General features: G+C 44.4%; 1 protein-coding gene across 1 annotated transcript in view; it reads left to right on the top strand.

Annotated features, from left to right (window-relative positions):
- The first annotated feature begins 1,038 nt into the window (after positions 1 to 1,038).
- The window catches only part of LOC141112859 (VPS9 domain-containing protein 1-like), a 74,774-nt gene continuing 62,692 nt past the window's right edge, over positions 1,039 to 13,120 (top strand). Inside the window, 7 exon segments of the mRNA XM_073605960.1 lie at positions 1,039 to 1,256; positions 3,341 to 3,413; positions 5,242 to 5,331; positions 8,823 to 9,060; positions 9,144 to 9,255; positions 12,905 to 12,967; positions 13,081 to 13,120. Coding sequence (XP_073462061.1) covers positions 1,053 to 1,256; positions 3,341 to 3,413; positions 5,242 to 5,331; positions 8,823 to 9,060; positions 9,144 to 9,255; positions 12,905 to 12,967; positions 13,081 to 13,120 — 820 coding nt within the window. The 5' untranslated portion in view covers positions 1,039 to 1,052.

The following is a 13,120-nucleotide window of genomic DNA, read 5'->3' as shown; positions in this document are numbered from 1 at the left end:
ACAACTCAAATCTAATTTCCAGATTTGTGCAAATATCTGATAACAGCAGTGAGCCAATCACAGATCCGCGCAACATTTTGGGACAATCTGTAGATGTACATGAAGACATCTTATTGAACAATCATAATAATAATGAAAATCATAATAATGTGATAAATTATCATTTCTAATAATCTAAATTATAATGATAATTTGTAATTTTTTTAATAATTATAATTTATAATAATATAATTTATTATAATAATATAATTTACAATTATAATTTATTATAATATCATTTATAATAATCTAAATTATAATTTATAATTATAATTTAGAATAATCTAAATTATAATTATAATTTGTAATGTATAATAATTATAATTTATAATAATCTTATTTATTATAATAATATAATTTACTATATTATAATTTATAATTATAATTTATTATAATATCATTTATAATAATCTAAATTATAATTATAATTTGCAATTTTTTAATAATTATAATTTATAATAATATAATTTATTATAATAATATAATTTACTATTATATAATTTATAATTTATTGTAATATCATTTATAATAATCTAAATTATAATTTATAATTATAGTTTATAATTTATAATCATATAATTTATTATAATAATATAATTTATAATCATCTAAATTATAATTATAATAATGCAATAAATTATGATAATAATTATAATAATAATGCGATAAACACAAATTTTTACTTGTATTTTCCCTACAGTACCTTCTGTTTTTCTGATTTTATTTTCATTGTGAATCTCTAAACTGAAAATCTCAATAATATATATATTTCTTTATATATGCATATATTTATATATGAGAATATAACATATTGCTATTGTTAACTTTAGAACACCTGAGACTGAAATTTTAAAAATAGTTTTTATTAGAATTAATCAGGCTCAGCAATGACATTATCCTAATCTCACTACTCCCTGTCATGCTGCCCTCCGGCCAGTAGGTGGCGCTGCGCACAATTCTCTCTCTCTCTCTCCTGCTTCGGGCTTCTTCCTGGGCCAATCAGAACCGTGTTTATGTACGCCCGGATTATCTTCCGGCCGGGAAGCGGAGCAGCGTCTCTCGAGTTCCGGGAGCTGGGCGGCGGGTTCCGAGTGTTTGTTATTGATCCGCCCGCTGTGATGGCCTCCCCGGCTGGGGACGGGTCTCTGAAGCCGCTGCAGAGAGCCATGAAACTGGCCAACAGAGCCATCAAGCTGGACACCGGGAACCGGCACCGGGTGAGGAGGGGGAGGTGTCACCTGTCATTGTGTCCCCATCCCCCAGGACTGATTATTCCCAACCGGGGGGGGGGGGGGGGGGCAATTCTGACCTCAGTGCTTAGGGGGGTTTTTTTTTGCTAGAAACTTAGAACCCCCCCAAACATTATATATAATGTAGCTGAGACCTTAGAGAATAAAATGGCGGTCGTTGCAATTTTTTTTTTATGTCACGCCACGGTATTTGCGCAGCGTTTTTTTTTTTTTTTTTCAAACGCAGTTCTTTTGGAAAAAATATGCACTTTAACCACCTCAGCTCTGGAAGATTTACCCCCCCCCCTTCATGACCAGGCCATATTTTGCGATACGGCACTGCGTTACTTTAAATGACAATTGCGCGGTCGTGCGACGCTGTACACAGATAAAATTGACGTCCTTTTCTTCCCGCAAATAGAGATTTCTTTCGGTGGTATTTGATCACCTCTGCGGTTTTTATTTTTTTGCGCTGTAAACAAAAAAAGAGCGACAATTTTTGAAAAAAAAACAAAAAAAAAAATATTACTTTTCTGCTATAGAACATCCAATAAAAAAAAAAATGTAAAAATCGAATTTCTTCATCGGTTTAGGCCGATATGTATTCTGCTACATATCTTTGGTAAAAAAAAAAAAAAAAATCCCAATAAGCGTCTATTGATTGGTTTAGGCAAAAGTTCTGATGTCTACAAATGATGTGTTGTGTGTTTTTTTTTTTTTTTTTTTTTTTTTTTTTACTAGTAATGGCGATGAGCGACTTATAGCGGGACTGCGACATTGCTACAGACAAATCGGACACTAAGTGACACTTTTTTGGGACCAGTGACACCAATACAGTGATCAGTGATAAAAAATATGCACTGTCACTGTACTGACACTGGCTGGCTGGGAAGAGGTTAAACATCAGGGGCGATCAAAGGGTTAAATGTGTGCCTGGCCAGTGTTTTCTAACTGTGTGTGTGTGGGGGGGGGGGGGCTTTGACTACGGGAAGGCAGAGATCCGTGTTTCTGCTCTGTAGGAACAGAGGATCAGAACCTTCCTTTCTGAGAGAACGACAATCTGCCTTGTTTACATAGAACTGCTGTTCTGCCCAACGAATGATCGGCGGGGGCTGGGGGGACGTAGAGTCCGCTGTACCTGCCGCCGGGCTTGTGTGCGATCGCAGCAGGAGGCTGGAAGTGTCGGATCGCATACTAGATACACGTGATCTGGTGAGGAGCGGCCGCAGGTCATGTATGGTGGGCGGCCGGCAATTGGTAATGAATTTAAAAAAAAACAATCCCTCACATTTGTGTAAATCTTTCCTTCTATCTTTTCATGTGACAACACTGAAGAAATGACACTTGTCTACAATGTAAAGTAGTGAGTGTACAGCTTGTATAACAGTGTAAATTTACTGTCCCCTCAAAATAACTCAACACACAGCCATTAATGTCTAAACCGCTGGCAACAAAAGTCAGTACACCCCTAAGTGAAAATCTCCAAATTGGGCCCAAAGTGTCAATATTTTGTGTGGCCACCATTATTTTCCAGCACTGCCTTAACCCTCTTGGACATGGAGGTCACCAGAGCTTCACAGGTTGTCACTGGAGTCCTCTTCCCCTCCTCCATGATGACATCACAGAGCTGGTGGATGTTAGAGACCTTGCGCTCCTCCACCTTCCGTTTGAGGATGTCCCACAGATGATCAATAGGGTTTAGGTCTGGAGACATGCTTGGCCAGTCCATCACCTTTACCCTCAGCTTCTTTAGCAAGGCAGTGGTGGTCTTGGAGGTGTGTTTGGGGTGGTTATCATGTTGGAATACTGCCCTGCGGTCCAGTCTCTGAAGGGAGGGGATCATGCTCTGCTTCAGTATGTCACAGTACATGTTGGCATTCATGGTTCCCTCAATGATCTGTAGCCCCCCAGTGCCGGCAGCACTCATGTACCCCCAGACCATGACACTCCCACCACCATGCTTGACTGTAGACAAGACACACTATTCTATAAGCATCTTCCATTCAGTACAATGGCGGTGTCTCCCTCTATGGCAGCTCACACAATGATGTCTCCTTGTTACCCTCATGCAGGAGGCCTATGTGGAGTACTTGAAGAGCGTCAGTTTTATCTCCCAGTTCCTGGCGGACGAGGCTGAGCAGAAAGGTAACCGCTCTGTGCGATCTTATTATCGTCCTTTTATTCTAATGTACATTTTATATCCATTTAAAGGTGAACTCCGAGGAGTTCTCAAAACAACTTATCTAATGAAACTGCATGTAAATTGGTTGTGTGTGAATGGGGCAGAGTGAATGCTCCCCGATGATATTCTCTGCAGTGTGAATGTGGAAAATACTGTGTTATGACCACTAGATGGCGCTGAGTATATTGGGAAATAAGTATGCTCCTCAGCTCCATCTAGTGGCCATAATGTGGTATTTTCATCCAGTCGTCATACCCCATGTTTCCCAATGATAACCATTCATATACTGTATGTGTTAATTTGTAGCGACTTCAAAGTAGTTCATGCACTATTTTTGGTCCGACTTTCATGCAACTTTAGACCTTGAATGTTAACCCTCAAATTTAAAATACAAATCTTGTAGCTGCTGACTTTTACTATATGGACACTTACCTGTCCTGTGAGCCCGCAATGTCAACACCCCAGCCGATCTTCATATCGATTGACGGGTGCAGCCGCCGCCATTCCAGGTAAGGGAACCAGCGGTGAAGTCTTTCGGCTTCACTGCCAGTTCTCTACTGCGCATGTGTGAAGCTCGCTGCGCTTTCTGATTGGCCTGGCGGCGGAGGAAAGAGGAGGGGGGCCAAAATTCCCGGGAGATCAGGCCGCGGCCCGGTCCTCCGAATGTGGGGATGAGGACCTGTCAAAAATAGATTCCCCGTTCCCCCCGAAAGGTGCCAAATGTAACACGGGGGGGGGGGAGCAATTAAGCTGAAGTTCCACTTTTGGGTGGAACTCCGCTTTAAAGTCAGACCTGAATGTTTTACATGCAGCAGTTAGTGGAATGTTGCAGAGGGACAACAAGTCACATCCCAAAGTAGTGTTACTTTGGAGTTCTACAGGTGTGAATGGAGCCTTAAAGTGGATTTTCACCCCCCTCCCCCACACACATTTTTCTTTTAACCACCTGCTCACCAGGGGTTGTCTTCTGCATAATTCAGATACTCACCCACCCAGCGTTGTGCCCCCCTGGTATCCTCTTCTGTTTTGCCAATGCTCTGTCCCACGCCGCCATGATTTCTGTGACGTCATCAATAGGCGCTGGCTTTTTTTGGGGGCTGGTCTACCAATGACATGTTGCTAGGCCTAGCCCCCCCCTCCCCCTTTCCTGAATGAAGGACAATGCCTCCTGAGATGTGTGACATGCATACCCCAGGAGGCAAAGGGAGCATACGATCTGCCCAGGCGAATGACGTGCACATCGATGTTGCTCCATTTGCACAGAGCAATGTTAAATTCATAATCCGATTTCAGACAAACTGCTATACATATTTTTTTTTCATAAATTAAACCCTATGTGAGTTTCCTAACAAGTATTATTATTATTATGATTATTATGTATATAATAATGTCATCTTGCTATCGATTAAAAGCAGGTCCCATAATAGAACAAATGCCTTACATTAAGGTGTAAATCTAGTCAAAGTTTTGGATAGAGTGAGGAAGGAGTAACATCATTATGTGCAGTCTGTGTCCTATTGGGGAGATTTCTCTTCACTTCCTCTCTGCAAAGTGAGAGGAAATATCTTCTTAGTTGTCACCGGAATAAATGTTTCTGCCGTGTCGGTCATAAGGGGTCCAGACAGGTTTTGTTACACAGAAATGACACAGTTCTTCTATAGTTTAGTAATACATTGGTGATTAGAGGAGGATCCATTGTCATGCAGTGTGAGTGATTTGTGTGTGATTGGTCCTTCTGGCTCTGAATATTGGATAAAGATCCTATTATGATGATTTTTGTTGGCCTGGCAGGGGGTGAGTTGCTGAACTCTGACTCACACAAGATGCTGAAAGTGGCCGATCAATGCCTGGAGAGGGCGCGGACTACAGCCGGCAAACTAGGTGAGTCCATCTACGCCACTAATCCCCGTCTACGCCACTAATCCCCGTCTACGCCACTAATCCCCCGTCTACGCCACTAATCCCCGTCTACGCCACTAATCCCCGTCTACACCAATAATCTCCGTCTACACCAATAATCTCCGTCTACACCACTAATCCCCGTCTACGCCACTAATCCCCCGTCTACACCACTAATCCCCGTCTACGCCACTAATCTCCGTCTACACCAATAATCTCCGTCTACACCACTAATCCCCGTCTACACCACTAATCCCCGTCTACACCACTAATCCCCGTCTACACCACTAATCCCCGTCTACGCCAATAATCCCCCGTCTACGCCAATAATCCCCCGTCTACACCACTAATCCCCGTCTACACCAGTAATCCCCGTCTACACCAGTAATCCCCGTCTACACCAGTAATCCCCGTCTACACCAGTAATCCCCGTCTACACCAGTAATCTCCGTCTACACCACTAATCCCCGTCTACACCACTAATCCCCGTCTACACCAGTAATCCCCGTCTACACCACTAATCCCCGTCTACACCACTAATCCCCGTCTACACCAGTAATCCCCGTCTACACCAGTAATCCCCCGTCTACACCAGTAATCCCCGTCTACACCAGTAATCCCCGTCTACACCAGTAATCCCCGTCTACACCAGTAATCCCCCGTCTACACCAGTAATCCCCGTCTACACCAGTAATCCCCGTCTACACCAGTAATCCCCGTCTACACCAGTAATCCCCCGTCTACACCAGTAATCCCCGTCTACACCAGTAATCCCCGTCTACACCAGTAATCCCCGTCTACACCAGTAATCCCCGTCTACACCAGTAATCCCCCGTCTACACCAGTAATCCCCGTCTACACCAGTAATCCCCCGTCTACACCAGTAATCCCCCGTCTACACCAGTAATCCCCCGTCTACACCAGTAATCCCCGTCTACACCAATAATCCCCCGTCTACACCAGTAATCCCCCGTCTACACCAGTAATCCCCCGTCTACACCAGTAATCCCCCGTCTACACCAGTAATCCCCCGTCTACACCAGTAATCCCCCGTCTACACCAGTAATCTCCATCTACACCAATAATCCCGACTTCTGCAGAAATCACCATCGCAACAAAATTAAAATGAAATTTAAAATTTAGGTCTTGCGGAAGACGCTCCATCCATTTACCTCGCCCTTTTTTCTTTCTCCTCTCCCCCCTCCCTTTTTTTTTTTTTTTTTTTTTTTTTTTTTTTTTTTTGGATGGGGGAATTTGGATTATCATTTTTATTTTTTTTCTTCTTTTGTTCAACCCTCTGGTTGAATGAAAAATAAAATGATCGATTGTAGAACCTCTGTCATGTTTTTTTCTTTTACTGTCTGGCTCCATTGGGGAGATTTCCCATCAATTTTCCTGGTGATGTTATTAAATGGACAGGAAGTGAGGAGTCGTCTCTCTAACAAGGAAACATTGAATACACTTTTTTCTTTCTTTCTTTTGTTTAGTAAATTCAGGAGCCTCTGCCAGCTGTTTATTGTTCTCTGTGTTGCCACAGACACATAAGGTTTTCTCAGTTGATTTGTGTAGCTGCACAGCGGACTGTCTCTGCAGTCTGGGAAAAGGAAAAAGATTGCAAATTAAAGCCAGACTCCAACTAGGAGGAGAAAATGGCGTTTAGCCCTTCCCCCGTCCTCAGACAATTTTATTGTTTTTTTTTTTTTTTTTTTTTTCCAAATTAGGCTGGGTACATACAGATCAACATCAAGTGATTTTGTATGCAGGGATCTCCCCAAGTGCGCTATTGTATTCTGACAGCGGGGACCCCCCCCCCCCTCCCCCCACCAGAATACACTGATCAGTGCTGCTGCCATTGGCTACAAGTGCTGATCAAATTCTGGTTTTCCAGCAGGACTGGACGACTGGTCATTCGATCAGCTTCTGTTGAACAGACAATGGTACTCACCTACTGAAAATCGTCCGGTTCCTGCAGATCCAGCAGAGTCTCAGTACGTGTGTCCCCGGATTTGGGTATCTGTGGCCCAGTTTTATTCGCCTTCATCCAAGTCCTCCTCGTCTTCAGCGCTGCGGAGTGGGGGGATGGGGGGGTCTTCTAGCAGCACATCCCATCCTGATGACAGGGATGCTACACATTTGCTTGGGGGAAAAAATAGAATCTACACGGCCCTGTGCTGATTACAGAGCAGACGGGGTGTTGATAGCGCGAGGGGTCCCCAACAAGACTGGCCACCTGCAAATTGAGGGGCTGCAGCTGACCCGTCGCTGTCATTGAAACGGGCACAGTGAACGATCGTAAGTCCACGATAAAAAGTCAGTATAAATGGTTCTTACAAACTTTACTTTAAAAAAATATAAAATAGAAGACAAAATAATAGATTTTTTTCCCCTCTGACCATATTTCAGCTTTAATTCCTGTAAGCAGCATTCAACCCAAAACCAAAAATGTCACATATTGGAGCTTTACCAATCATTCGTTTTCTTATGACAGGCTCCCCCCCCCCCCCCTCTGTTTTCACCTGGTGATCTATCCAGTAACCCACTCTGGATGAATGGGCACAGCAGACAGCATCATTATCAGTCTGGGGGGAGGGGAGTGTTAGATGGACTTGCAGATTTAGATACACCAACACATTGAAGCCAAACTCCATCTCACACTTTATAATCAGTTACAGTTTTTTCCTCTTAGGATCAAGTATTTACATCAATAAAAGCTGATCATTGTAAGCACCCCTGTCAGTGTTAAATGGTTTGCCTCATCCCTGTAAACTGATATATTCTGCTGGAGAGTTTGTGCTGTGAAAAGCAGACTTACTGGCAGGATGACCAGATGAAAATAGAAGAAACACTAAAAAAAGAAAACTAATATAGCCATCACATCTAGGAGTTGGTAAGCTATATTATAAATGTTTGTTTTTGGGTTTAAAGGGGTTGCAAAGGCAGAAAGTTGCATTATATGCCTCTCCAGCCTCCCCCCCCCCCCCCCCCGCCCAACACTTACCTGAGCCCCATCTCTCTCCAGTGATGTCCATGAGTGTCTTAGCCGTCTGAGACTCTTCTCCTTATTGGCTGAGACATAGCAGCGGCACCATTTGCTCCCACAGCTGTCAATCAAAGTCAGTCAGCCAATCGGGGAAGAGAGGGGGCGGGGCCGGGTTGGGGCTCCGTGTCTGAATGGACACACAGAGCTCTGACTCAGGTCGGGTGCCCCCCATAGCAAGCTGCTGGTCTATGGGGACACTCACCAGGAGGGAGGGGCCAGGAGCACAGAAGAGGGACCTGAGAAGAGGAGGATCGGGGCTGCTCTGTGCAAAACCATTACAGAGGAGGGAAGTATAACATGTTTGTTATTTAAAAACAAAAAGAATGAGACTTTTCAGTCACTTTAATACCGCTTTGAGTATGAGACGGCTTTTTTCTCAAGAACTTTTGTAAAGAAATCCCCTAATGATTGTGTAATGTGTTCCCTTCTACAGGTAAAGCTGATGGAGATTTGATGACACAGAAGAATCGTATCTCGGAGATCCCTGATCCTCCAGCCACCACCAATGTCTCTGCTCCTGTCCCAACTACCTCTGCGCCCTCCCGGGCCTCCACGGGCCGGTCCTGGGGTCATCGTAGGTCTTGCTCTGATGAGGTCCAGAAACATTGTGGCTTTCCCTCCCCAGAGGTTTTTCAGATGCTCAGAGCGGCCGAGGCTCAAAGCGCCAAAAAGTATAACTGAGGAACCTGAATCAGTCTTGTAAGAAGTCTGTAGTGAGCAGTTCATTGGTGAACCGTGTGTCCTTTATCCACAGGGAGCTGACACCCCTGCAGGAGGCCTCCATACGGAACCAGAAGCTCAGAGCTACATACGAAGCTCGTCTCTCTAGACTGGACCCAAGGCAGGCCGCTCAGAAGACCTCCCTGGTTAGTGGCCAAATATTACCGGGTCTGGTTTGTGTTACACAAAACGGCTGGAGTAACGCTGGATATCGATGGATGGAATGGAATTCCTCTATCAACCTGCTTGTGTGGATGGAGGAATCCTTCTCCTTTTTTTTTTTTTTTTTTTTTTTCTCGTTTGGCCTTTTGGCTGAATGGGAAAAAAAGAACCCTCTATGGCCAGCTTTACACTGGCATTGTCACCAAGTGTTGTTTTATTCAGTCACAATCTATACAATATATCAGACAAGAGGATAAAGCAGGTTGTGAATCAAACCTCTGCTCTTTGAAGTCTTTAAAGGTTACACATCAGCCACTACAATAAACCTTTGATGTCTTTTTTTTTTTAAAACATTTAAAGGGGTTGTAAAGGCAGAAGGTGCATTCTGTGCATTAAAGCGGAATTCCGCTTAAAAAAAAAAAGAAAAAAAAATTAAGTCAGCAGCTACAAATACTGCAGCTGCTGACTTTTAATAATCGGACACTTACCTGTCCCAGGGTCCAGCGATGCGGGGGAACGAAGCCCCGCTCCTCTCCCCCTCCTCTCTGCGGCGCCGGCATTGTCACTGTGGGCGTGAAGCCACAGCCGGGCATGCACTGTGCATGCGTGAGCCGTGCAGCGCGCTGTGACTGGCCGGGCAATCATCTGGGACCTGTGACATGTCCCAGATGATTAATAAGAAGGAGGGGGGGAGGGGTTAACTGACTTCTGGAACTACGGATCCCCGGGAGGAAGTGGGAAGCTGGGTGCCTCTAAAAAGAGGGTTTTCGCTCCCCCCCCCCTGTGGCATGTCAGGGGGTCACCTTCCCTTAAAGCGGAAGTTCTATTTTTGGGTGGAACTCCGCTTTAAGAAAAAAAACCTGTGTGTAGCAGGCCCCCCCCCCCCAGCACCCCCCTAATTCCCTAATTACCTACCTGAGCCCCTTCTCTCTCCAGTGATGTCCACGATCCCCTCAGCCATCCAGGACACTCCTCCTGGAGTGGCTCCCGCGGCTGTCAATCAAAGTCAGTCAGCCAATCAGGGGATAGAGGGGGCAGGGCCAGGTCGGTGCTCTGTGTCTGAATGGATACACAGAGCTCTGACTCGGCTTGGGTGCCTCCTGTAGCAAGCTACTGGCTGAGGGGGCACTCAAAGGAGGGAGGGGCTGGAAGCAGCAAAGAGGGACCAGAGAAGAGGAGGATCGGGGGGCCACTCTGTGCAAAACCAACTGAACAGAGGAGGGAAGTATAACATGTTTGTTATTTAAAAAAAACAAGCCTTTTCAATCGCTTTAAAGCAGAACTTCACCCAAAAAGGTGAGGTTCTGCTTGTTTACATCACCCCCCCCGCTGCCACATTTGCCACTTTTTGGGGTAACGGGGGTGGGTACCTGGTTTTGACACATCCCAGGTCCCAGAAGACTGTGGGACCATTCACAAAGCGCAGCGTGGCTCTCGCATGCACAATAGGAATCCAGCTGTGAAGACTCAAGGCTTCACTGCCAGTTTCCCTTACGTAAGATGCCGGTGCCTGCACCTGAAGCTGATTGAAGAATTGGCTCGGGTGAAGATATCGCGGGATCCCTGGACAGGTAAGTGTCCGTATAATAACAGTCAGCAGCTACAGTATTTGTAGCTGCTTGCTTTTTATTTTTTTTTTTTTTTGGGGGGTGAGACTGCTGCTCCACCTTAAACTACCAATACATTAGAGCTGCACAATTAATCGTTAAAAAATCACGATCTCGATTCTCCTCCCCTGACGATCTATATTGCTGAGTTTGCCAATTCTTTCATATAACAAGTGGAGAGACTCAGCTGTCAAAAGAAAACATCCAGGCAGTCTGTCAAGTTTAGAATATGAAACATTGTAACTAACCTTCCTTCTTAGATCAAAGGAATACACTTGTTTGTAAAAAAAAAAAAAAAAAGTCCTGGCAGTCTGCCAAATTTTCAACAAGGTGTAAATGCAGGAAGTTTAACCACTTAAAGTCTAAATCTTTTTCTGACGCTTCTTTCTTTACTAGGGCCAAATTAGACCGGAGCCAATTAACCTCCCAGCATGTCGTCATGTAGTGTGGGAGGAAACCGGAGCACCCGGAGGAAACCCACACAGGCACAGACATGCAATCTCCAGGCAGGTGGTGTCATGGTTGGGGTTCGAACCAGCGACCCCTTTTTGCTGCTAGGCTAAATTGCTAACCACTACACCACTGTGCCGTCCATGATGATGATTATGAGATGTTTGTGTGACCTCTCAATAAAGTTTAAAAACATAAATAAAAAAAAAAGGAAGCTGCGTTGAATCGCACAAAGCACCAGCCTCTGCGCTGTTGGTGTGAAGCAGTCCTCACTCCACCAACTGCGAATCATCGCCCTGGACCGACTTCTTGATGGTGACAATGGTGGACCATGCTAGCACAATCTGTATTGACACGGCCACCAGGGGTGTGGGTGAAAGGGGTGGCAACACAGCAACACAATAACACAATGGAAAGACAGTTGTCACCCCATAGCAGGCAGTTCCTGAACACAGACCTCCTATGTCAGGATCGCCAGGTATCTTTTAACCGCTTGCCGACCAGCCGCCGCAGTTGTACTGCGGCAGAATGGCACGGGCAGGCGAACCGCCGTCATATTACGTCGCTCCTTAAGGCGGCCACTAGGGGCGCACGCCCGCAGCTCGCTCCCAGAGCCGATGCAAGTGCGAGACTGCCGGGCTCCCGCGATCGCTCGTAACACGGCGAGAACCGGGATCTCTGTGTGTAAACTGAGGGGAGAAGTGACAGATTGTCTGTTCATACAAAGTATGAACAGCGATCTGTCATCTCCCCTAGTCAGTCCCCTCCCCCCTTCAGTTAGAACACACACTAGGGAACACAATTAACCCCTTGATCGCCCCCTAGTGTTAACCCCTTCACTGCCAGTGACATTTTTACAGTAATCAGTGCATTTTTATAGCTTTATTAATGCCAATGGTTCCAAAAATGTGTCAAAATTGTCCGATGTGTCCGCCATAATGACGCAGTCACTATAAAAATCGCAGATCGCCGCCATTACTAGTAAAAAAAAAAAAAATAATAATATATTTTGTAGACACTATAACTTTTGCGCATACCAATCAATATATGCTTTTTGCGTTTGTTTTTTTTAATTACCAAAAATATTTAGAAGAATGCATATCGGCCTAAACTGAGAAAAAATTTGCTTTTAAAAAAAAAAAATGGGGATATTTTATTATAGCAAAAAGTACAAAATATTGTGTGTGGTTTTTTTTTTTTTTCAAAATTGTCGCTTTTTTTTTGTTTTTATCGCAAAAAATAAAAACCGCAGAGATGATCAAATACCACCAAAAGAAAGCTCTATTTGTGGGGAAAAAAGGACGTCAATTTTGTTTGGGAGCCACGTCGCACGACTGCGCAATTCTCAGTTAAAACGACGCAGTGCTGAATCGCAAAAAGTGCTCTGGTCAGGAAGGGGGGGGGGGGGGATTTTGCAAATTTTAAAAGAATTGAAAACTACTTTTGTTAAAATAAGATTTCTACAGTTTGGGTTCAGCTCTATTTCAGAGATTTAAAGCAGATGGATGTTGTATAGTGGATGGTGTCACATGGCTTGTAACGGGATACATTTTTTTTTTTTTTTTTTCTTCTCTAGACGTTGTCACTTCAGCGCCAGATGATGGAGAATCTGAAGATCGCTAAGGCTAGGGAAGAGACGGTATCCTTCATTGTGGGCGGAGTCCACTGATCTGTTCATTTGAATGATAAAGTTTTCTAGTGCTAACAATGGCCTAAGAGATGCTAATTCCTTAACCTCCACCCCCCCTCCAGCTACATAGGAAGGCAGAGGAACGCAAAATCAGACTGCAGG

This window comes from Aquarana catesbeiana, linkage group LG11, assembly GCF_042186555.1.
Source record: "Aquarana catesbeiana isolate 2022-GZ linkage group LG11, ASM4218655v1, whole genome shotgun sequence".
NCBI lineage: Eukaryota > Metazoa > Chordata > Amphibia > Anura > Ranidae > Aquarana > Aquarana catesbeiana.
Note: the sequence above shows the minus strand (reverse complement) of the source record. Positions and strands in the feature narration are given on the sequence as shown.